General features: G+C 43.8%; 1 protein-coding gene across 1 annotated transcript in view; it reads right to left on the reverse strand.

Moving 5' to 3' along the window:
• Positions 1-23,437, reverse strand: part of TANC2 (tetratricopeptide repeat, ankyrin repeat and coiled-coil containing 2) — a 246,001-nt gene that overhangs the window by 33,410 nt on the left and 189,154 nt on the right. The window contains exons 10-17 of the mRNA XM_054995523.1: positions 23,032-23,313; positions 16,275-16,408; positions 10,948-11,179; positions 10,692-10,858; positions 8,622-9,229; positions 4,660-4,768; positions 1,962-2,084; positions 936-1,172 (exon numbers count right to left, since the gene is read on the reverse strand). Coding sequence (XP_054851498.1) covers positions 936-1,172; positions 1,962-2,084; positions 4,660-4,768; positions 8,622-9,229; positions 10,692-10,858; positions 10,948-11,179; positions 16,275-16,408; positions 23,032-23,313 — 1,892 coding nt within the window. The remainder of the gene's footprint in view (positions 1-935; positions 1,173-1,961; positions 2,085-4,659; positions 4,769-8,621; positions 9,230-10,691; positions 10,859-10,947; positions 11,180-16,274; positions 16,409-23,031; positions 23,314-23,437) is intronic.

The following is a 23,437-nucleotide window of genomic DNA, read 5'->3' on the forward strand; positions in this document are numbered from 1 at the left end:
GTACCTGTCCTCTTATCCTATGACTGTTAAGCTAAGTGAGGATTCTTTGCAGAGGAATCTTGTCAAAAGCCTTTTGGAAGTCCAAGTATCTAATGTCTTCCAGGTCACCTTAATCTACATGTTTGTTTACTTTCTCAAAGAACTCCTGGTGAGGCAGGACTTCCTTTTACAGAAGCCATGCTGATGTTTCCCTTAGCAGGCTTTGTTCTTCTGTGCACCCAAATCAGCATCCGTTTAAGTGTAGTTAACAAACTAGATACAAACAATGTCTTAGAATCTAGATTTAGCAGCCAACAATCAACAGTTTGTTGGGTGGCCTACATTTGAATATTACAGTAAACTGAGGTGTAATCAAACAATCATTTACAGAGCATGGTTTACTGTGACATCTGCACGCAGCCCTACTCTACCTTGAACACTTTAGAATGCTTGTCTGTCTATCACCCCTGGCAACCAGCAGGGTGTGGGGGGAGAAGGTGTATTCTTATCTTCCCATATACATCCATGCATGTACAGTCCAATGATATGGTGATACTCAACGGTTTTTGCCTAAATACCAGAGCTTTTGCCCAGTGACATGATGACATTATTTCTGGGAGTACAGGAAGTGATGTCATCACATTGTGAGTGATATCACCCAGAAGGATCTGATGCAACTCAGTTCTTTCCCTACCAGCCAAATGTGCAGTGTGTGTGTGTGTGGGGGGGGTGCAGTCTGGTAGTGGGGGATGCCTCACCCTCGGAGGGGCTGGCAACCCTATCTTAAACCTACTTCTTTCCAAGGACACCTAAGGCCAGTTTAGAGGCATGTGCAAAGCTGCAACCCTAACGACTTTTGCTTTTCTGTGCTGAAATTCAACTGGAAGGGTTTAGCCCAGTGTGCTCCTGCTCCACAATCATCCCACTGAAGGCCACAAGCCATGCCCCTCCCTCACCTTTGCTCGCTTCTTGCACAAAAGCACCACAATGCTGAGACAGCCAGCAGCAGCTGCGTAACCCAGAGGTGTTAGGCCACTTTCGGAAGAGGCATCAACGTTGGCTCCAAACTCCAGCAGCAGAGCCACCATCTCCGTGTAGCCCAGGTGTGACTGGACGCATAGAATCGGGGCGTTGTTCAGCACCTCTGTCCTGTAATTGACGTTGGCACCTCCCAAAATCAGCAGCCGGCTGACCTATACAGCAAGAGAGAAAGGCCAACAGGATAGAGGCGCATTTCCAAAAATTCTAGTAGCTGAGGGCTGCATTTTTTCTTAAGTAGAGTTAGAGGCAAGATCACCCCTGCCCCCAATCTTGATTGGTAATTGGGCTCAGGAGCTGAGGTGTTTTCCTAAAAAAAGTTTCTACAAAAACTTTTCTGAGTTTGGAAAGAGTACTTTTCCTTCCACACACACACCCCATTCTCTTCCTCACAGAGGCATCAACTTTGTTCCCAGCATCTGAGGCATGGGAATGAATTGCCCATCAACAGAAACTTCACATTCTATCTAGTTCATAACCTTGCAGTTCAATGTTAGTTAGAAATCAAATAAAGTGTGTGTAGGGGGATAACACTGATGAAAAGAGAACTCAAATGCTCCTTCAAGAGCAAAAAGGTCAAAGTCCTGGCATCTGAGATGGAGAGAGGCCCTTCTCTTCCACCAGCCCCCACAAAATCAATTGCATGGGAATCTAAGCTTTCATTTATACCTAACTAGAGTACCACTGCATTCTTATGATAAGGCAGAAACGTTTGCCAATGTCTGATCATGTCTCTACAGAGGGCATGAGGAGACCTTTTCAGTGGCCAGCTGATCTCCCTGCCAAGCCCCACTGCTGCTCCCCAGGAGAAAAAACAAAGAAATTCCTGGAGCAGAATGGGCACCTCTTTGCCCAGGGCCTGGTGCTGACACCCAGGTTACTTCAGGACCCCACAGAATCCTTGGGGAATCCCAAGGACAGCCGCTTGCTCATGACTCCATTACCTTGATGTTGGGTGTGTACAAGTTCCGCAGAGAGGCCAGAGCCATGGAGAGCCCTTCCGTGCTGTAGGAAATCCACAGCCCTTGGAGAATGGATGAGGAAACCCCGACTTTTTTACTCAGCCCCTACGAAAGAAACACTCTCAGTCCCTTCATTTGGTTTTCCTTTCCATGATACCAATACACAGGGAATTCAAGCACAAAATCTATTAGCAGACAAAGTTGACTTTAAAGGAACAGGTACAAAGGATGCTTGCTGGAGAGGATGTTTCCCATGCAAGCCCTTAGAGAGCCCTGAGGTTGATAAAATTTGTCCCAACTGCCTTGAGGTCTGACTTTTTAGAGGGTCACTTTTCTCCCTGCACCACACCAGCTGGAACTCCAGAGTACAAGGAGTGACATGAAAGGAAGAGCTAATAGTTCATTGTTCCTTGCTGGAGGGGGAGGCGCGCATGTGTGTCTGTGTGCGCGCATGCATGTGTGTGTGAAGCAGCTCCTTCTTACTTAATCATTGAAACAGACTAAGTATTAAAGAAGACACTACCAGAAATAGAAACCACAAAAACAGCAGCAAGCTTCAAGCTAGTGCTGGTTTAGAATACTGATTGTAAGAGAATAAAATAATGAAAAATAATAAAAATAAAATATTTTAAAAAGCAAGGGCTTAGGATAAAATATTTCAGCAGAATCGGATTCACCCAGCCCCTTCCTATTTGGGATCCCAACCCTCTCTAGTCCTTGATGACTTTCTATCAAAGTTCACAAACTTCAAGGTGCAGAACTCCCCCCGCTGTCTCCCCGCCCCTCCATTTTCCTCCAGTGTTTGTGGAGATTTAAAACAATGAGAGGTTTTTTTTAAATGTCGTGGATACCCACTTCCACAATCCTGCAATTTTTCTTCACAAACACTGGAGGAAAAGTACAGGTATGACTTCTCATTGCAGCGCTCCTCAAAAGCCCCACAGGTCAAGTTTAATGTAATAAGCTACCTGCTTTTGGAAGGAGCACATGCAGTTGCAAAATTCAAGTTAATAAGATTTTATGTTCATGGCTAAACATTTTTCTCCCTAAGAAGTGGGATCCAATACTAGTTTTGTTCAAAGAGGATTCTTTCAGGCATCTTTCTTTGGAAAGCCACTCCAACTCCTGTCTATAATTAAAACTCTGCTTGCAAATTCTGGGATACAGTCCTTGGAATTCATACTGCTCATTCCAGGGATGCTCTTACCAAACCGGTTATAGCACTGACCGGTTATAGCACTGACCTCTCACTGCCCCAAAGAACAAAAATGTATGCATCCTGACACGGCTACTTAGCACTGGCCCACAAACTACAGAAACGAGGTCAAGGGGAACATCTTACAAAGCCAGCTCTTCTCTAACTTCTCCTACCGACAGGTGTTATAAAGATGTTAAGGAGCTTTAAAAGAGCTCACTTCTGATCCACACAATGTAAGGGAATAGCCTCCCTCAACAACTGTGATCAGACAGGGCAAGGGACGGTTCTCGCAGACCTGCTGTTGCTAGATCTATGTGCTGTCAGCACAGTGCCTAACCATTGTAAATCACTCCCCTGTAAGTGGGGGCGGGGACAGCATTACAGGAAGCACCACTACAGTCCTAAATGACTACCACCCATTCCACTGTCATTTCTGCTGCTGCTGGCCAAGAACCCATGATGTCTACTGCCTTGCAGGATCACGGCGCCATAGAGCAGCCCAAGCAGAAGATGCAGACTGCATTCCACTGCAACTTCCCTAGTAGGACTAACAAGCGTTGACTCCCTGGTTAGACTATGGCCCTCAACAGGGGCATCCCACCACCATGTGGCAATCCACAAAGCAAAGGAACCTGCAAGAGCACCCTGAGCAAACCTTTGGAGCCCACCTGTTCTTTGCTACTGCTAAGGAACATGACTCTTTACAGCCTTGTGTCTCTCTGGGCTCTTGGCAGGCAGCCCCCCAACAAAGCAAGAGGCCAGGATGGTCTCCACTCACAGTTGGCTCTTTCCATCTATCTGTCACAGTGTCTTTGGCACTCCACCCCAGTACTGGTGGGTTGTGGTGCAACAGCTATGCTCTCTGAGCCTTAGCAACGGGATTTTCTTTCACATGTATCCCCTCGCCTGGACCAGTATAGAATACTGACTAGCTGCTTAGGATGGAGCATTCAACAATGTCCGTTCAGATTCATTTATAAGACAGTTTGAAATATTCTAGAGAAAGGATCACCAGCAGGCTGTTCCATGGCTGGGCCCAACCCCCTCGGGCGTGTCAACTCTTTCCTCCTCCAGTTGCCAACCCAAAGATGGATGAAGGGAGGCAAAATGAGGAGGCCTTTACATCCTGTTTCCCTGTCACATCCTCTCTTTGCTTTCTCATCTGGTGTGGTAGGGGATGCCTCTCCACCCCCATTCCTCCTCTTGCTGTTTTTGCTTGGTCATCTTTTGCTGCTATAGTTGTCTGGAAGCACTAGAAAAGCACACTGGAACCTGCCAGACAGTGTCCTCAAATTTTAATCTCCCTTAGTCTAACGGAGGGAGTACAGCAGGTTTTGCTAGAAAGCTACTTGGAGAGGAGGCCTTGCTGACCAGGGCTAAGGCATTAATACGGATGTCAGAAAAGTAATGCTGAAAACACCAACAGTGTTAGTACTCAAGTCACGGTGGACACACTAACACTATAGCATGATCTCTTACTACCTTGAAGATGTGTGCTTTGAGAATATGATGGCCCAGTTCAATCGTCTGCTGTCTGTTGAGCTTCCCCTCTTGACGGGAGAACCAGAAGGCAAGCAGCGTATGGCCACTCCTGGACAAAAGAGATGGTAAAAAGAAACATAATGGAAAAAAGAAGACAGAATTCCAGCTACACGCCATCTCTTGATAATCATTATCCTAGCCTCCCTATGCCCTGACCTGGATAGTCAGGTGAGCCAGCTTCCCGGGGGTAAAGTGTAGATAACTGGGGAAGGCAATGGCAAACCACTCTGTAAAAAGTCTGCCAAGAAAATGTTGTGATGTGACGTCCCCCGATGGGTCTGTAAGGACTCAGTGAGTGCTTGCACAGGGGACTACCTTTACCTTTTTTATGAAGGGGGGATCACACCCAGCCTGAATTGTGCACTCCACCTCTTTCATGACTTTTGCAACTGATTTGCATCTAGTCCCCACTCCCCTCACCACCTATATATCTCTGGCCAGTTTCTTCATACCCTCCATGCATCTGACAAAGAGAACTGTAGCTCTAGAAAGCTTATGCTACAATAAAGTTGGTTAGTTTTAAAGGTGCTACTGGACTCTACTATTTTGCGACTACAGACTAACACGGCTAACTCTTCTGGATCTATGATTATAGTGTTCCATATTTAATGGATTAACGGCTAGCTTAATCACTCATCTAATTAAAAATATAGAACTACCTAATATGAGAGTGCAGGTGACATGGTTACTATTCGATACAAATGATTACATTACTCTTTCTATGGCAAAATATATAGTGGCAATAATTAAATACCAGAGAAATAACATTAAGTAAGGCTCTTCCCATTTTAATTTCTGCTTAAGTTGATAGTCGTATGAGCATTATTAGACAGACAGAGACAGATCAAGAGATCTACAAAAGATAAAGTTCCCTCTCCTCAAGCAACAGAGTGGTTTCTCTTCCTCACTGAAAAGGGCAGTTACAGTTATATTGTCCATATGCAGAGGAGGTCTGTTTTTCTCACTCTCCCCTCTGCTGCAAGGTGGGCAGTTAACTTTTGCTCATCTTTGTTGTGTTTTTTCTTTCTCCTCCTCACTCGGGTAGCTGCTTTGCCTGCCATGCCTCACCCACCCCCTCGAAGCCAGCTGCCTCTTCTGGCTCCCATCTGGGAACAAGCAGGCAGCTTCTCTCTCTCTTAGTGGGAGGCCACTACCAAAAAGAACTGGGCGGGGGGGGGGGGGAAGAGGGAACAGTCCAAGCAAGTGCTGGGAGTTGGCATGATGAAGAACTTATAATTCTCATTGTGTCGTATAAACAGCCCAACAACGGCGACATTCATAGCTGACCAGATGGGGGCTGGGAGGAGTTGTCACTATTCCAACATCAGTGCAGTAGTTCCCAAAATCACTTCAGAGGGTATTTTTGCTCCGAGAACTAGTCCTGTCATTCCCGTTTCTCCCCTTGCTTCTCCCCTCCCTTGGCAATTAGTGGCAGTAGCTTTCCCCCTGAAGCCCCCGCCACCCTGACTCCAAAGGTGGAGGGTGGGAAGGAGTTTCACAACATTTTCCCCTTATCCATTTTATCCTCATAACAACCCTATCAGCTAGGTTATTGTCTGTGAGGTTCTGAGGGAATAAACAAAGTATGAGGAGGGCATTCTTGATGTTTGACAGGACCTCAGAATAATTAAACCACCCCTGTCTGGCAGGTGATCTGCCTGCCAGTGTTGGTACAGCATGAAAAACACACAGCATTGGCACTTTGGGGCCTGCCTCTTTCTTTGCCTCCTGCTCTACAGGCTGCCTTGCCAAAACAAGTGGTCTCTGCAGGGCTTTTTTTCAGCTGGAACATGGTGGGACGGAGTTCCGGAACCTCTTGAAAATGGTCACATGGCTGATGGCCCCACCCCCTGATCTCCAGACAGAGGGGAGTTTAGATTGACCTCTGCGCCGCTGGAGTGGCGTGGAGGGCAATCTCAACTCCCCTCTGTCTGGAGATCAGGGGGCGGGGCCACCAGCCATGTGACCATTTTCTCCGAGGGCAACCCACTTTGTTCCACCACCTCTTTTCCCAGAAAAAAAGCCCTGGGTCTCTGCATGGTCAACAAGTTTGTATCAAATGTGTCCAATATTTTTGTTGAAACCAGCTGGCAACTGCACCCAAAGCAGGAAATCAGAAGATGATCTTAGTGGTCTGGGTAGCTTCATATAGGGGTAGATGAGCCTTAAGGTATGCTGACTCTAGACGGTATATGGCTTTAAAGGTCACCACCAGTGCCTTGAACTGGGTCCTGAAAACAAACCGGGAGTCAGTGAAGACAGAACTAGACTAGAGTGATATGGTTCCACTCTAGGCAACATGTTGGCTGCAGTATTTTGTACCAATTCAAGTTTCTGAACACTTTTCAAGGGCAGCCCCATGTAGAGTAGAGAGCCAGTTTGGTGTAGTGGTTAAGAGTGACGGACTCTAATCGGGAGAACCAGGTTCGATTCTCCACTTCTCCACTTGTAGCCAGCTGGGTGACCTTGGGTCAGTCACAGCTCTTCCATAGCTCTCTCAACCCTACCCACCTCACAGGGTGTTATGTTGTGGTGATAATAATAACACGCTCTGAGTGAGTGTTAAGTTGTCCTGAAGGGTGGTATATAAATCAAATGTTGTTGTTGTTGTAGACTGGAATGCAGTGATCTAATCTAGGTGTTACCAGGACATGCACCACAGTAGCCAGATCCCAATGGCATGATTATAGTTTCCATTAAATATTACATTGTTATTGTTAAGGAAAGCCAGTCCAGAAATATCAGAGCAATACTCCTGCTATTTAATGAAAACTTCCCCTTTTGGAACTAAAAGAAGGCAGTAGTGACATGAAGGAAAGAAGGAGGTGTGTCATTCTTGTTAACTGAAAAAATCTGATGAGATCTCAGGGGACCCTTGGAGTCCCATTCACCTACTGGGTCATATCATCCTAAGAGGCCCCTTGTTACTTGTTATTAACAGGAGTGTGAAGACAGATAAAACAATGTACTGGTTCATATTAAAATGGTAAACTGATTCATGAAAGAACTCCAAGCTAGGGCATAAAACGATCTTGGCTTAATAAACTTTGGTATAGAGAGGGCTATATCTAAGGGCAGACAGTTCACTAATGCGACTGGCCAAAATGATAGCCTCAAGACAGGCCACTTCAACTGTGAGAAATGATACCGGACAAGTAGTCATTGGTTGGAATGGTTTACACATTAATTTACAAAAAATCAAGCCCAATGAGTAATGGGATGGAGAACAGGAGGAAATGTTTAAACCTTGCCTGAACAAAATTGGATCCATGAAAATCCAAGATGGCAGATAAATGAACTTTAACTGAAGATGCCAAACTCGAGCTTCTAAATTCTAGTAAATAATCAAAGATTTGTCCCAGTTTACAAAATAAAGATCTAAGGTCCTCTCTCAAGGCCCAAACCTCAATCCACTTGGAAGAGTAGGATCTCCAAAACCTCAAGAAAGGCCACCACTCCCCAGCCTCTCCAGCGGCAAGCACCAGGCTCTCATCTTTTCTGATGCTCTTGTGCAATCCCTTGGCAGAGCTGCCAAGGACAACCATCCCAAAGCAAATATAAAGAAGGACGAGAAAAAGTTTCCCTCAAAAGCGTTCTTCATGCAGGAAAGTTGATGGAGCTGATACGGTTCTGATCAGAAGCAGATCACTAGATTGTGAAAGACTTACCAATAATCATGTTTCCCATCCCTGCCATAGGCAGGTGGGCATTTATCCTCTTCGTTCATTGCTATTAACCACAAAACAAAAATAAATGTTCCATACTAACAGCAAGTTCATATGATCCAAACACAGAGAATAAAGAATACATTTTCAGTCCAGGTTGAATTTCTCATGGGTACACTTTCATAAAAACGAAGAAACCTGGAAACAGTTGCCAGTCAAAATTAATGTGTTACTTACCTAGGATCACACAGGAACTTGGTCTTTTCTCCTTCCTCTCTCCAGATCAGCCACTCTCGAAAAGATGGGTGGACAAACATCCGGGTCATATCTCTGCGCTTGATAAGAAACATGGAGAGGTTCTCCATCCTCTGCTGGAAGTCCTCCCACTCCAAGTTTTCTTCAATGCTTCCTGCATTGATAGCCTGGAAAATATGCTCATCAGTCAAGGGGTGCAGAGAGGCCACTGCCACATTCAAGAGAGGCATGACCCGGTCGAAGGAAGACTGTGTTGGGAATTTCATATTGCACTGCAGCAAATATACCTCCGAAAGGGAGACAGGGACTACCTTATAGCTTGAGCTTTTTAACACCAGGTAGCCTTTTTCTATGAGATCAAAAGTGAGCTTTAGATACAGGTAGGAGCCTTGGCTCAGGGATTTGAGATGAGAGCTGAGTTTGCCAAAGGTTGTGTTGTCCATTTTGCCATTCAGGGAGATGTTGTTCTGGATTTCAGAGCTACTATGTATTCGATGTAGGATGTAGGCTTGGAGATCCTGATCTATAGCTTCGTTTTCTTCCAGTCTATCCAGGAATATCCTATGGAAGGGCAATAACTTAATTATTTCCTATAAGGAAAAAAAAGAATAAAGTAAATCCTGGAGGTTGAAAATAAAAGGAATAAAATTATCAGTTTTCTGTTACAGTCTAAATCAGGTCAGGTTTTCATCTTCCAAATAAAAGCTAAACCTCTCTCTCACACACACAGACACAGACACACACACAGAGTTTCCTTGCTAGGGCACCAATGAACGTCCTACTCGCTGACCATGGATTCAGGAAAATATGAAATGAAATTCTTCTTAAAGAGAAGCTATGAGGTTGTAAGGTTCATGTCCAGTAGCACATTAAAGACCAACAAGATTTTCCAGGGTATAAGATTCTGATCGTCAAGCTTCCTTTGACAGATAAAAGCAGGAACATAACAAAAGTTAACATAACAGAAGTTTCAAAGTTTTGAGCTACAATTCAAAGAACCATGGAACTAACCCCAACTGCCAAGAGGTGCTTCTGAATCAAACTGCGGTGTGAATGTTGATCACTGGTGTTGCGTATCGACTTAGCTCCTGTCCAAACTAAGGCTCCTGAAGCCTTCATTATTATTATTGGCTGTTTCCTGCTGGCAGCAGCCAATCAGTGCTGTATAATAAAGTCCAATCACTGTACTGTAAATAAGTTACTTTGTATATAGTCGATGCAAACTAAGGAGTCTAGTTATGTGTGTCTATTGGTTGTTGCTTGAAAAGGGGTGTGGCTTGTGTGTATATACTTGGCTCCTGTTGAGCCTGTCGGCGTCTGTCTGTTTCCAGTCTTCAATAAAGCTGTTACTATGAGCTGACATCTCTATTCCTATGAGCTGAAATCACAATACATAATAACTACTTTCCTCAACTGACAAATTACTGGGGTGGCCATGCCTTCTGGTTGGAGACATGCTGTCCCTAGTTGGGACATACTGTCCCAGGTATGTTTTCTGTAGAATTCAAATTTCAGCTTCCGCAAGAGATCACACCCAACTGTCATTCTACCATCAGAAGCAAAGCAGCAGCAGGACATGGAAGGCTTCTCATTCTGGAAGAAGGGGCTTGAGAGTTGCCATCCAAGCAACTGCTATTCTGCCATCAGAGACAGATTTGGGGGAGGGGAGGGATATTTTTATAATTGTTTTTACACTGTAAGCCTCCTTGAGCGCTGAAAAGCAACAAAGCAGCTAATAAAGATTCTAAACAAACAAACAAAATGGACACACCAGCTCGAAGTGCAGGTGCTAGAATGGGTCGCCTTCAGACTTTTAACCTGAATTGTCAGAACCATTGCCAATGAGACAGCTGCCTTAAGACCACATCACTCTGTGGTAACTTCTGGGTCCCACACTTCCTCCCGACTGGAGCACATGCCTCTTTAACTGGGCACTAAGTGAGGTTCTACCTCACAGAATGCCTGCTACCGTGCCCAACACACAAGGAACAGGGGTTGAAATCCTAGCAAAGGAAACTGAACTCAGGAGTGAAAAAATGGACTACAACCCACCTGCAGGCTTGTTCTAACTGTTACAATCAACTTTAGCCAGGATGGAAATTTCCCAATCATTTTGCTGAGGAAAGATACTATTGTGTCCCCATAATCAGGTCTGTGAAATTCAGCTTCATTTAAGCCATCGATTAATATGATGAAATCTTCATCAGGGATCTTCCGTTCTGAGCATTTGTGAGGAACAGAGAAAAACATACATTAAAACATTCAGCTCATGCTGATGCCCTCAAGGGAAATCAATGTTTTCCCTTACCTTTATGGAGGTTTTCCAAGGGCTCCAGGACTCCCCTTCGAAAGGAAGCCAAGGGGTCCTGAACACAGGAACGCAAGCTCAGCACGCTCTGAAGATGTGGCTCCCGCAGCAGCTGCTCCCTGTAGGCAACAAACTGGGGGGAACGGCAGAGGAGGGCTGCCACGTTGTGTACAAACTCTGGCACCAGGCAGGTGTAGGCATTATCCGCTTGGCAGTAGTGATAAGCAACAACCTACAAAAGGGGAAAACACACCTATCAGTCTCTCCAGAAACGGGCAGGAAATAAAAGCAGCACCATTTCCTGCTTATTCTCACTCTACAAGAAAAGTGATCCTATGCTAAGTATCTGTGATACCAAGTCTAGAGGAATCAGATAGTAAGAAAACTGACACTGATCCTTAGAAATCATTGCAATTGTTGTACCACACGAAAAAAGGAATGCAGATGTAGGGCTACTAACTTACCTACCTGAAACAGTTTGGTAGGCTGTATGACAAAGCTAGGGCTCCAAGCTCCACATGAGATAACTAAATCATTACAATGGGCAGATTTTTCTTTCTTTCTTCAAGGAAAGCTAAATTGAACATTCCAGACATTTTAGTACATACAGACAATGCACTGGTTTGAGGAGGACTAGGTACAGATCAGCAAAAGTTGCAAACAGCAGATTCTCACACAAGGGTAACAAAAGTGTTTACAAACTCCACTGAGCATTGGCCTCATGTGAAATTTAATTACATGTACATAGGCTCAATTTGGATGCTTGCTTTGAACCCACGGATTATTTCTTTGAAATCAAGAATTGTTAGGTTAGCCTTACAAGAGGTATGGGTAGCTGTGCAAGCAGTATCTGTGGGTCCCCTCATTTTGTTTTTAAAACAGTATATGGCGTAGGGTTTGCTGCATATATATTTTAATTTTGCTTCTTTTTTCTCTCCCACCTGTATTTTACCTTAATACTTTCACACAGTGACTTCACTGATTCACTAAAAACAAAAGGAACACATACTAGTGTCACCAACCACTTAACAATAGAGTCACCCAAAGATGGGGAGAGAAAATTTCTGAGACATTAGTGGCATCTCTGCAGCCCAAGAAATGTAACTTGTTCTTATGTTTGATTGCTTTGCTCAATCACTTAGTGTGGGATATAAACGTTTTAAATAAACAGCCCCCAAAAGAGCCAACTCACTTGTAACTGATACTCTCTGAGCAGTTATCAGTGGCATCACATAAACAGGCTCCAAGCCTGCTTAGAGCATGAACTTCAGAACCTTCCAGAGCATAACCTTTTGGCATGAAATCCTCCCTCCTAAGTACACACTTACCCAGGGGGGAAGGGATGCAACTTTATTCTCAGTTTTTCCAAAGCAAATACAGCTACAAGTTAAAAGGGTACGGGCTGCAGGGAGGGAGATAGGCTGTGTGACTGAAAAACCAGGGTTACATGTAAGCAACCTGTCTTTCTTCTTCATGGTCTCTATGCATCACACAAATTATGGGACAGATTAGCAAGATGACATACTTGGAGGCAGGCACAAGTGCATCCAGCTGAGCATCCAGCACTGCTCTGCTAAAGGAAGCATACTGTAGTGAAATGCCTTGCAGCTCAGACTGTATGTAAAGTTCCTATAACTGGGTCTGCACTCTATGTTCAGAGAGTGCTAAGTGCCTTTTATAGGCTAACGGGCACACAAGGGAAAAACTGGGCAGGCATGACTCATCTCCCAGTGCAAGAGCTGTCCGGCTCATTAAGTGGCCTAGCAAGGGATGACCAAAGGATAGTAAAGTCCACCTAAACCACAGAAATTGGTGAGAGTAAATGGTAGAATTTCAACCTTCATTTGGGATCAGGAAAAGACACAGAGTCCAGTAAAGGTGGGGAGAAAAAACCCTGACCATGAGGAAGAGGGTTCTCTTAGCCCTCTTGCCTTCTTACTTTGGGCTCTCTTACATCTGAGCTCTGTTGCAAGGGCAGCCACAACCATGTGCTGATGAACAAATGGGAGAAACCCTACACAATCAAACTAGGGGACATTTCTGAATGCTTGCAACCCCAAGAATAAATACCCTATCCCAATTTTGCCATCAGTTACAATACATGAGAATTAGTCAGATGACTGCCGTTCTATGGCTTGTTGTTTTGATCCTTGCTCATTCCACTGTGCATATAGTTTTTGATTGGCAGAAACAAAGAATATTGCCCATACACAAAATGTCATTAACCAGGGACTATGCGGGGGGGGGGGAGAGAAGGACAGGGACGGGGACAGACCAGACATCCCCGGTAAAGAAACAGAGACCCAAAGTGGGGATTCTACGCTGAAGTGAAAGCAGCATTGGAAGAAATTCACTGTGGGTGTGGGTTTCCAATGCAGAATGGAGCTCAAAGTGCAAGCATTTCAGTAATCAGTTGAAGGGCAGAGTTTTCCACCCCAGACTCTCAGAGCCCCCCAAAGGGAAGAAACTTATTCTGTAAAGCAATGCACAGCAGTCACAAGCTAAAATGGGGTCCAGTATTAGGAAGGAATTCCTAAACTTGTGGGGAGTTTCCACCACAGAAACAGAGCCCCCAAACAGGAAGAAAACCCTTGTATTAAAGTAGCTACAGGGAAAATACAACCCCCATGCTCCCTAGATGTATAAAGCATGTGCAAAAAGCCAATCATGCATTCACACTGTTGTGCTAGATTTGCAGCTGCCTAGTGAACTCTGACAAATGGCTCCGTGACCACGTGATCCAATCATTGATCAATCTGAGGGTATTCATGACTGACAATTACCATGTGAGCTGAACCCCCAAGAGTTGAAGCATCCCTGCCACTAAGCCACAGTCACTCCCTGATAAGTGAGATAGGAGAGAAGACAGAGATGAAATGATGCTTCCAGGTTGTGCGAAAGGCATCTCAACTCCCAGTAATGGCTGATTCTCCTCTGCTGCAATACTGCCTGACAAGAAAATAAATCAATTTCAGGTGTGCCCTAGGCAGACAGCTTGCAGGTAGAACCTATAAAGACAGAAGTGTGGGTGATTGTACCACTGGGACTGAGGGAGCCTGTAATGTGTTGCCTTCGCTAGAGACAAGGAGTTGGATCCAAACTAAATTTTCCACTGGTAGAATGGAACTTTCCTGCCTCCCTCCTCCCACTGCAGCTCACTGGTCTCTACTCCTGGGGCACAGGGGACACTAAGGAATGACATGAAGGGAGTCTGCAGCAGGAAGGGGAAATTGCCAATTTAAACTGGATCCAGTGCAGGTATGCTGCAGGTATGATGTCATACCTGATGCATCTGTCCCAGAATCTGCAAGTGCAGCAACAGAGGTTCACAGATAAAGAGCATTCTTGATTGCTGATACACTGTTTAGTGGACATGTTAGCTGCCTCTGCCCTGTAGATTTGGCAGGAAGATGCAGATGTATACTGCAGGAAAATCCAGATAACTTGGATTTCAACCAAGGATGACTGATGGAGTGGCAACTGACTATGTACTCCATCTCCACATGGAGACTTCTGTTTTTAGAGTCACCTGTGAGGACACAGGAGAGAAGGGCACTCCCTGCTGAAGATTCCTGAGGCACAGCATTACAAAAGGCTTTTTGCAGAATGGTGCTGGCAGTATGAGGAGCATTTGCTGGGCATTCCGCAGAGATTCAAAGGAGCATTTGAACCAACCATGAAATGGATGCATATGGAGTCCTCTGCAATGGATGCTGCCATGTATCCTAGTAGCTTCCGACATGGCTGGTGGTTGTGGTTGTCTGAGGAACAGAAAGGCCAACTGAATCAGGCTGTAGGCACACGGCAGCACCATCCCAATGAAATGCAGAGGTCTAGTAAGGAGGGTTGAGAATTCTGACCTTGACGTAACCCAAGAAATGCAAAGTGATGTAAATATGAAAGAGGAGGGTGAGACAGGACAGAGCAGTTAGAATCCAGCAGTCTAAGGAGATAAAGATGGTGATATCCTGAGGCTGAAGATGAGCCACAACAGCTGCCATGCACTTGGTAAACACCCTTGGGTAATACCTTATATTGGTAGCGTATGTCTCCCACAGCAAAACACATTTGCAGTATTAAGGACAAATTGTGATGTGGAAGTACATGTTGTTTAGATTAACAGAAGCAGACCACCAACACTACCTCCTGTGTCAAAAAAGGCAGGATACATTGTAGGGTCACCACCACTCTGAACTTCTTGGGGTCAATGTAGAAGTTGACATCTCTGAGGCCCAACACAAGGTGAAGGCCTCCATCCTTTTTTCAGGACTACGAAGTACCAAGAGCAGAATCTTGTTCCTCTTTGGGAGCTCGGTGTCATCTCTTTCTCCAGGAGGGACTAAATCTTTAGGAGGAGAGTATGATTGGTGGGACTTAAACACTGTGTAGGGGGGAAGTGAAACAAACTCTATTGTGTACTCTAGCTTAATGAGGGCAAGAACTCACACGCCATTAACGATAGCCTTCCACACTGAGTGCTGTTGATGAAGGTATGGTGCATCAGGAAGGATGAAAGGAAGAATGGAATCAAGGACTCTGCTTAGAGTTTCTAGAGGATTTGGAACATTCAGAGATAAACTGGGGTTTGGAAGATAGATTTTCTGGACTTCACAGAGAAGGAGATTTTTCCACTGTGAAGGGTCAGAAGAAGATCTGGGAAAGCATGAAGTACCAGACCATTGGTACTGTCTGTCAAAACAGGATGTTAATAGTAGTGAACGCCACAGTGGTGGCAGATGCAGAATCTGATGTGAAATGGTGTGTGTGTGTGCCGAAAGAGTCAGTGTTATTTCCCCATGTTGTTTAATATCTATGTAAGACACATAAATAAATAAGACCAATAAGAAACAATACATATCATTTTTTAATGAATATATACACTCTTCAAACAACTACAATGACTGAGGAAAAATGAAAAAATTCACAGTGAACGAAATGATCAGAGAAGGTTCCCAAAGGATGCTGCTGCAGTAGCAGTTGAAAGAGGGGGAAGTTGTGAGTCCCTCTCCCAAGCATGAATGATTAGTGTGGGGTCAGAAGAGAGGGAGGATTAACTCTAGAGGGCGCCACAGCCTTGAAGCTCATTTGAGTGATATACAGAGACCACAAAGAATTAGTAACATCTCCGCTGATGTTAAATGCGGAAGATGGACCCCAGTTTTCCCGTTTTTATACACAATTATTTACTATTCATAAAAATGTCAAATTTATGCTACTCTTTCCCTTGTAAACATATTGGTTTGAAGCATTTACAGTCGCATTTTGGTAAGAGATAATTGAAAAGTAGAACGAAAAAGGAAAATGTATTTTAAAAAATCTTGCATTACCTGGGCAGCAAGTCTCCGCATAGCCTCTTCCTGTCGCCTCCGCATTTCTGGGGTTCCAGGGCAGCTTCCACTGGTGATGGAGGAGTGAGCAGAAGGTGGCTGGGTGAGGGGTAGCTCTCGGTTTGCATCTACATCTGCCAGGAGAAAAGGAGGGACAGGTGGTGGGCCTCCAAAGTGCTCCAAGAACTCTTTGCTTGGGCTGGTTTGAATAAGCAGAACTGTTTCCTTAGAATTTTAATCCTGATGGAACATGATTGAGGTTTATCTAGAGTTCCAAGTGCTAAATGATGTGCTCCTAGTTAAATTAATTCTGAATTTAAAAAATTAGGGGGAATGCAGCACATTCCTCCAACACCAAATATATACTCCAGCATTATGAACTTTGTCCAGGGAATCATGCTTGGGAAACGAAAGACAGCCTATGCTCCAAAACCTGTTTCCTTAGCCTGAATCCCCTTCTGGAGACAAAGATCCAGCCTCACATATTAAATGTCACAGTACAAGTGCAAAATATTTACAAGAGGGTACATGTCATGGTGAGTGGAAGTAAACTATGTCAACACATCCCTAAAAGGGCTTAATTTCCTGCACATAAGCCAATCTGACAGATGAGAGAAAAATGGTATCAGATATAGCTAGGGTTGCCAGGTCCCCTTACCCTCTTGGCAGGAATGGGGTGAGAGGCCTGGCACTTACCTCAGGGTAACTTACTCATATGCGAACTTTGCAGAAGTAACATAATTGCACCTGGAAGTGTGGGAAGCTGTGAAGCAAGGGAGCATGCCCACTGCTGGGCATGATGACATCTCTTAAGGAAATGACATTGTCACAGCTGGTGGGAGTACACCCACTGCGCGCTGGCTCAAGCAGTTTTTGCCTCTTGGGCCCATTTCCCCTACTGGCCAGATTAATGGCAGTGGGAGGAAGAGGCTGGGAATGGGGGGTCCCCTGCCCCCTACCAGGGGACCTGGCAATCCTAGATACAGCAGGGGAAGGCAGACTTTGGACGTTGGGGCATTATTTACATTTTTTCAAATTCAAATTCTTGGAATCTACTACATGAAAAACCATGGATCACGTTGTGATTTACATGAATTCCATCAAAATGTGCTATAACAGCACACAACACACCAATGTTCATGGACTGCACCACAAAACACACAGATGTAACACTCCATGGGGCAGCTATGGTACAAAAACATAGATCCATAATATGGATCTACATGATTTTTAAACCAAGTTCTTTGAAATAAAGAACATAAAGAATGTAAGTAGAGCCTGCTGGATGAGACCAGTGGTCCATCTATTCCAGAATAGCGTTTCACATAGCAGCCAACCAGTTGCCTTGGAGGACCAAAAAACCAGGGCGTGGAGGCCAAGGCCCCCTCTTGCTGCTGCCTCCTACTGCTGGTATTCAGAGGTTTGCTGCCTCTGAATAGGGAGCCACCATGGCTAGTATAGATGGCTAGCTGTCATTGGTGACCTCTCCATAAACCTACTTAACCTCTTTTTAAAGCCATCTATGGTAGTGGCCAGCACTACAACCACTGGTAGTGAATTCCAGTTTAATTACTCATTGAGTAAAGAGGGTTTTTTTTGGTCTGTCCTGAATCTACTGCCTATCAATTTCATTGGGTGCCCTCAAAGTTCCATTATTACAAGAGAGGGAGAAAAAGCTCTATCATTTTACATACACTGCCATCTTTTTCTAAACTGAAAACTCCCAGACTTTAGCCTTTTCTCATAAGAAAGGTATTCCAATCTTTGTATCACCTTGGCTGCATTGGTTTGTACTCTTTACAGCTCTGCAATATCCCTTTTGAGATAGGGGAAACAGAACTCTACGCAGTATTTCAAATGAGACCACACCACAGCTTTACATAATACTGCCAGTTTTATTTTCAATCCCATTCACAATAATCCCCAATATAGAGTTTGCCATACTGGGTCAATATCTTCATGAAGCGGTTTGCTCTAATTCCAAGATCTCTTTCCCTTTCAGTCACTGCCAGTTCAGACTCCATAAAATTACTACAAATAGGAACACAGTTGAAAACCAAATAATAATAAAGACACTGAAGTGCCACTGTGTGTGAATTCAATCAAGGTTCAATGGTCAAGGGTGTATCAGTTAAGTCTTACAGTAACTGTTTTACCAATTGTTTAAACTTCAGGAAACCACCGTTTGGCAGAATTGTTGCCAATGATTTTAATTGGCTTTGGTTGTGAGCAGATTACAATGCACCTGTCGTAAAATATCTTGAGGTGTGGAATTTAGGAAAATAATCAACATAAGACTTGTTTTGATATAAACAAGTATGTATTATGCTTGTGAATAAGACTAATGTTTGTATTACTGTTTGTTTGATTCCATTCTATATTATAGTTCCTTTTGTGGCACATTATGAGAAGTCTTATCTGATAAAGAAATACGAAACAAGAAAAAAACATTCTGAAAACTTGTTATGTTTATGCTTTAGGACTCTGTATTACTCTTGAAAAACTGTAGTTTATATGAATGGAACATTAATGTAATGTACTACTGTTTTCTATTTTTACTGATTTTGGTTGTAAATAGATTACAACTAGAGATGGGCACGATCCGCATTACGATCCAAAAACCCCCCACGATAATGGCGATTGCGCGATCGTGACTCAGCGGATCGTGATCGGCCACCCTGATAGGCAGCTCTGATGGCCAAACACAAACACAGATGCCTCCGGAATCACCCACCGTTCTTTTCTTGCCAGCGCGCTCCTTTTTGGCCTGGCGGGCAGGCACATGGGGGGTGCCACCGGCGAGCAGCCAGACCCCCTCCCCCCTGAGGGGAGGTGGCTCGTCGCCATCTCCCCGTGCCCGCCGGACCCGGTGGCCGCCGCCAACACCCACCTTCCCACATAGCTGGGAATAGCAGTGCGCCCCGCTTTGTCCTCCACGATCCACAGATCGGGAACGAGAGATGATCAGTGTGGATCATTTAGTCAGGATTGTCACCGGCGCCGATCCACGATCAGCTGGATCGGCAATTTTTTTTGGATCATGCCCATCTCTAATTACAACATTATTGTTGTTGTAATATAATTTCTACAATGACTATTTGGTAAAACAATTACTATTTGATTGATACACACATGAAATTGAACCTTTATTCACATATAGTGGCACTTTAGTGTCTTTATTACATTTATACATTTATCATTAGGAATTTTGTTCCAATGGCATCACTTGCCAATCATATGCCTCTCTGTTGCCCAATCACCCAATTCAGAGAGATTCTCTTGGAGCTTTTCACAATCTACTTTCAGTTTTCATCATCCTGAATAATTTGGTGTCATCTGCAAACTTGGCTGCTACACTTCTCACCAATTCCAAATCACTTATGAACCATTAAATACCACCAGTCCCAATACTGATCCTTGTAGGGCCCCACTGCTTATATCTCTCCTTTAGGAGAACTGTCCATTTATCCTTATTTTCCTTTTGCTGTTGCATAAACAATTTTTAATCCATAAAACAATCTCTCTCCTTAGCCCATGCTGCTCATCTTACAAAGGAATCTTTGGTAAGGTATTATGGTAAAAAGCTTTTTGGAAGTTGAAGTGTATATATATTTACCAGATCACTCTTTTCCATGTTTCTTAACCTTCTCTATCAACTCCAAAAGGTTGATGACACAGAAGCCACGGAGACTTTCCCTCAGCCGGCTTTGTTCCTCCACATCCTTAATAATCTTGTCTTTAATAAAAGGTTCTATTAATTTACCTGGAACAGATCTTAGGCTAACCTACCTGTAATTTCCTGGATCACCTCCCAGACCTTTAAAAAAAAATTGGTGCAATATTTGCTACTTTCCTGTCTTCTGATATGGCAGTCAATTTAAGTGAGAAAATACATATGCTGGTTAACAATTCCACATTCGAATTTGTTAAGAAGCTTTGGGTGTCTGTGATCTGGAACTGCAGACTTACAAGTTATCAATTTGTCTAGTATTCTAAGAACTTCATCTCTTCTTATCTCAATTTGACTTAGTTCATCAGAAACTCTTTGTAAAAAGAGCAGCTCCCGCGTGGGTACGTGCCCCACACTTTCTACAGTAAACACAGATGCAAAAAAATCCTTCAGATTCTCTGCCATCCACCCAGCTTCCTTAAGCAATCCTTTCATTTCTTTGTAATTCAAGGGCCCAACCCTTCCCTGGCTGGTTTCTTACTCCTGGTGTATTTGAAAAAATGCTTATTATTTTTCTTAATGATTTTAGAAATCCCCTCTTTTTGCTCACCTTACTGAGTACTTGCATTTATTTTGCCAGAACCTGTTATCTCCTTTCTGTTCATCTCATTTGGGCAACCCTTTAACTTTTTAAAAGAAGACTTTGCCTTCTACGGCTTCTGTGACATGGATCATTAACCATGCAGGCATCCTCTTAGACCTGGTGATTGAATCATTACTCCAATTGTTCACTGCATCATCCCTTAGGTTTGGGTAAGCTGGCTGCCCCCAACTCCAGCCAGTTTCCCTCCACCAAGGAGAGACTTTAAAAGCTGTTTGCTCACCTTCTTAGGTTCAAGTGAAGTTCATCTCTTTGGTACAGGTTCAGATTGTTGCAGAAAATTCCCCAGTGCCAAACAAATCTAAGTCTTTCCTGCCAGCCCCAGCTGTCTAGATAGGCTGATAGCTAGTGCAGGGGAGGTGTTGGCACCCATGACAGTGGGAGATGTAATCATATGGTCTTGGGAGGAAAAATTTATGAAACAAGGCAGCTTAAAGTCCAGAACCTCCAAGGTAGAGCTCTCAGAATTGCTACTTGTTCCAGAGGCTTAATGTGACTTGTTTGTTTGGTCTTTCACAGACAGATAACCCAGATGTCACTAAGACTGCAGAATGATTATCAAAGATCAGGCTAGCTGCAGTTGCCTGGATTACCTTTAGTTATTGTGTCCTGAGGCTCTGAACAAGCATTTTAGAGGAATATGGCATACCATATTAGTTTTCAATCCTGGCCCTCTATATTTATTACACCTAAGTTGAGGGGACTGCTTGGTTGGGTCCAGGGAGGGGTGAATGTTTATTTGAAGAAGTAGGTAGTTAAACATCTGCCTTAAAAAGTCATCCCTGGACCCAAACAGTTTGAGCAAGTAGCAAATATCCCTTTCTTGGCCATGGTGCATGAGTGAATGGTGACCGTGCAACTCAAGGCTTTTTTTCTGGCCAAATTATCCCTCTTGGTGTGATTATTGTTATGGATTTATAATACTTCTGTCCTCAATGTTGTGTTAATTATGGATATTGGAAGATGTCCTAGGAAGCTAGGAGCTGAGAGTGTGGAGCATAAATATTTTAATTAAGTAAGTAAACACCTCCCCTCCATTACCATTTCCTTAATTAAAATGCACCCCCTCCAGCTGCTACTAGTATTTGAAAACAATACCAGCAATTGTTTTAGTTGAACTGAAGGCCACAGTAGATTGGAGGGTGAATCTTCATACACTGGTACATCTGCCTATTTCCATGTCTGGAAAGTCAAGGATGTTTATTTTTTAACTAAAACATAATACACAGCCAAGGGGAGGCAAACATTATTTCCTCTTAAGCCTTGTCTTGCTTGGATCTTTCTTCTGCATTTTTCTCATAGCCTTGGAGTGTAGCTAAGTAAGTTGCAGGAACAGGGTGGGTTTCATGTCTCACCTGCTCATTTTCTTTTTCTTTAACATGAAGTCACTCCCCAATTTCTTTATGTACTCTCAGGTGGCCTCATTCAATAAGAAGATTCTGTTTAAGATTATATATATTATGTGAAATCAAAAAGAGTCCAGTAGCACCTTTAAGACTAACCAATTTTATTGTAGCATAAGCTTTTGAGAATCACAGTTCTCTTTGTCATGCATCTGACGAAGAGAACTGTGATTCTCGAAAGCTTATGCTACAATAAAATTGGTTAGTCTTAAAGGTGCTACTGGACTCTTTTTGATTTCGCTACTACAGACTAACACGGCTAACTCCTCTGGATATATATTATGTGTCCATCATCTGCTCTCTCAGAATTCTGGATGCCTCCCTGTGCCTCCTCTGCAAGCAAGAGTTTATCTGCTTACAAAACAGGACCTTTTCTCCCATTTGCCAAACATTTGGTAGAGAGGATCTCTTAGTCCTTGAGAATTTCCCCCCAATTTGGATGGGGAAAAGAAAGCTGCAGCCAAAAAAAGCGTTTCCCATTGAAATCAATGCAAATGAAAAATGAATATACAAAAGATGCTTGTGACAATACCCATGAAGAAAAAAGAATAAAAGAGTAAAACAAAGCAATAGCAAAAATACATACATAGGAGTCCCAACTGACAAGCCGCTAGTCTTTGAAAAGGGCTTGGCAGCACTTCCAGAAGACTTACAGGACCTGGAGCTTTGGCAGGTTTCCCATGTGAGTCATCCCTAACTATAAGGCAGTCCCTGAGAACTCCTGGTAGGTGTCCTTGCACAGATTTCCTCCCCAGGTTTTGCAGCCAAAAAGCTGTCTTTGGCACAGTGGAGCTTCAGCAAAGATGTGTGCTAATGCTTTGGTTCAAATCTCTGTTGCAGTAACTGGGAAGGAGCCCCTGAATCTCATGCAGCCACATAGGGTGGTAAAGCAAGTAGCTTTCCTCACTTTCACAAAGAAAGGATTCAGTCTTCCTATATAAGGCACCCAGATTCACATGTCTCCCGAGTATAGGTGACTATGTCAGCAAACAATGTCTCAGTCAGGTGAATCTATTCACTTACGTTTTGGGGATGCATGGGGGCTGTCTGAGGCAATCTGCCTCATGCGGGTTCCATGGCAACTTAGTGCGACCAGTCTGGAGATGATTGCTGTCTTGCCAAAACCGATGTTTCCAACGATCACCACACCTCTGTTCATGCTAGTGTTGGAGCTTTGCAATTGTACATCTATTTCCTGGAATACCCAGTCCCGGCCAACAAACACAGACTCCGTGGTGATACTGGGCACTTCAAAAAGCAGAGGTTTCAAAGAGATGTCGGGAGGTCTGTAAGGTGCGAAACGTACTGCAAAGGAAGAAAGAATACGCAATTGGCTATTAACTGTGATATTATTATTTTTTTAAAGTTTGCTGACAAAGTGCCTCAAATCCATTCCAACCTCAATTCCAGTTTTGGAATAAATCAGGGA

This window comes from Eublepharis macularius, chromosome 12 (assembly GCF_028583425.1).
Source record: "Eublepharis macularius isolate TG4126 chromosome 12, MPM_Emac_v1.0, whole genome shotgun sequence".
In the NCBI taxonomy this organism is placed as follows: Eukaryota; Metazoa; Chordata; class Lepidosauria; order Squamata; family Eublepharidae; genus Eublepharis; species Eublepharis macularius.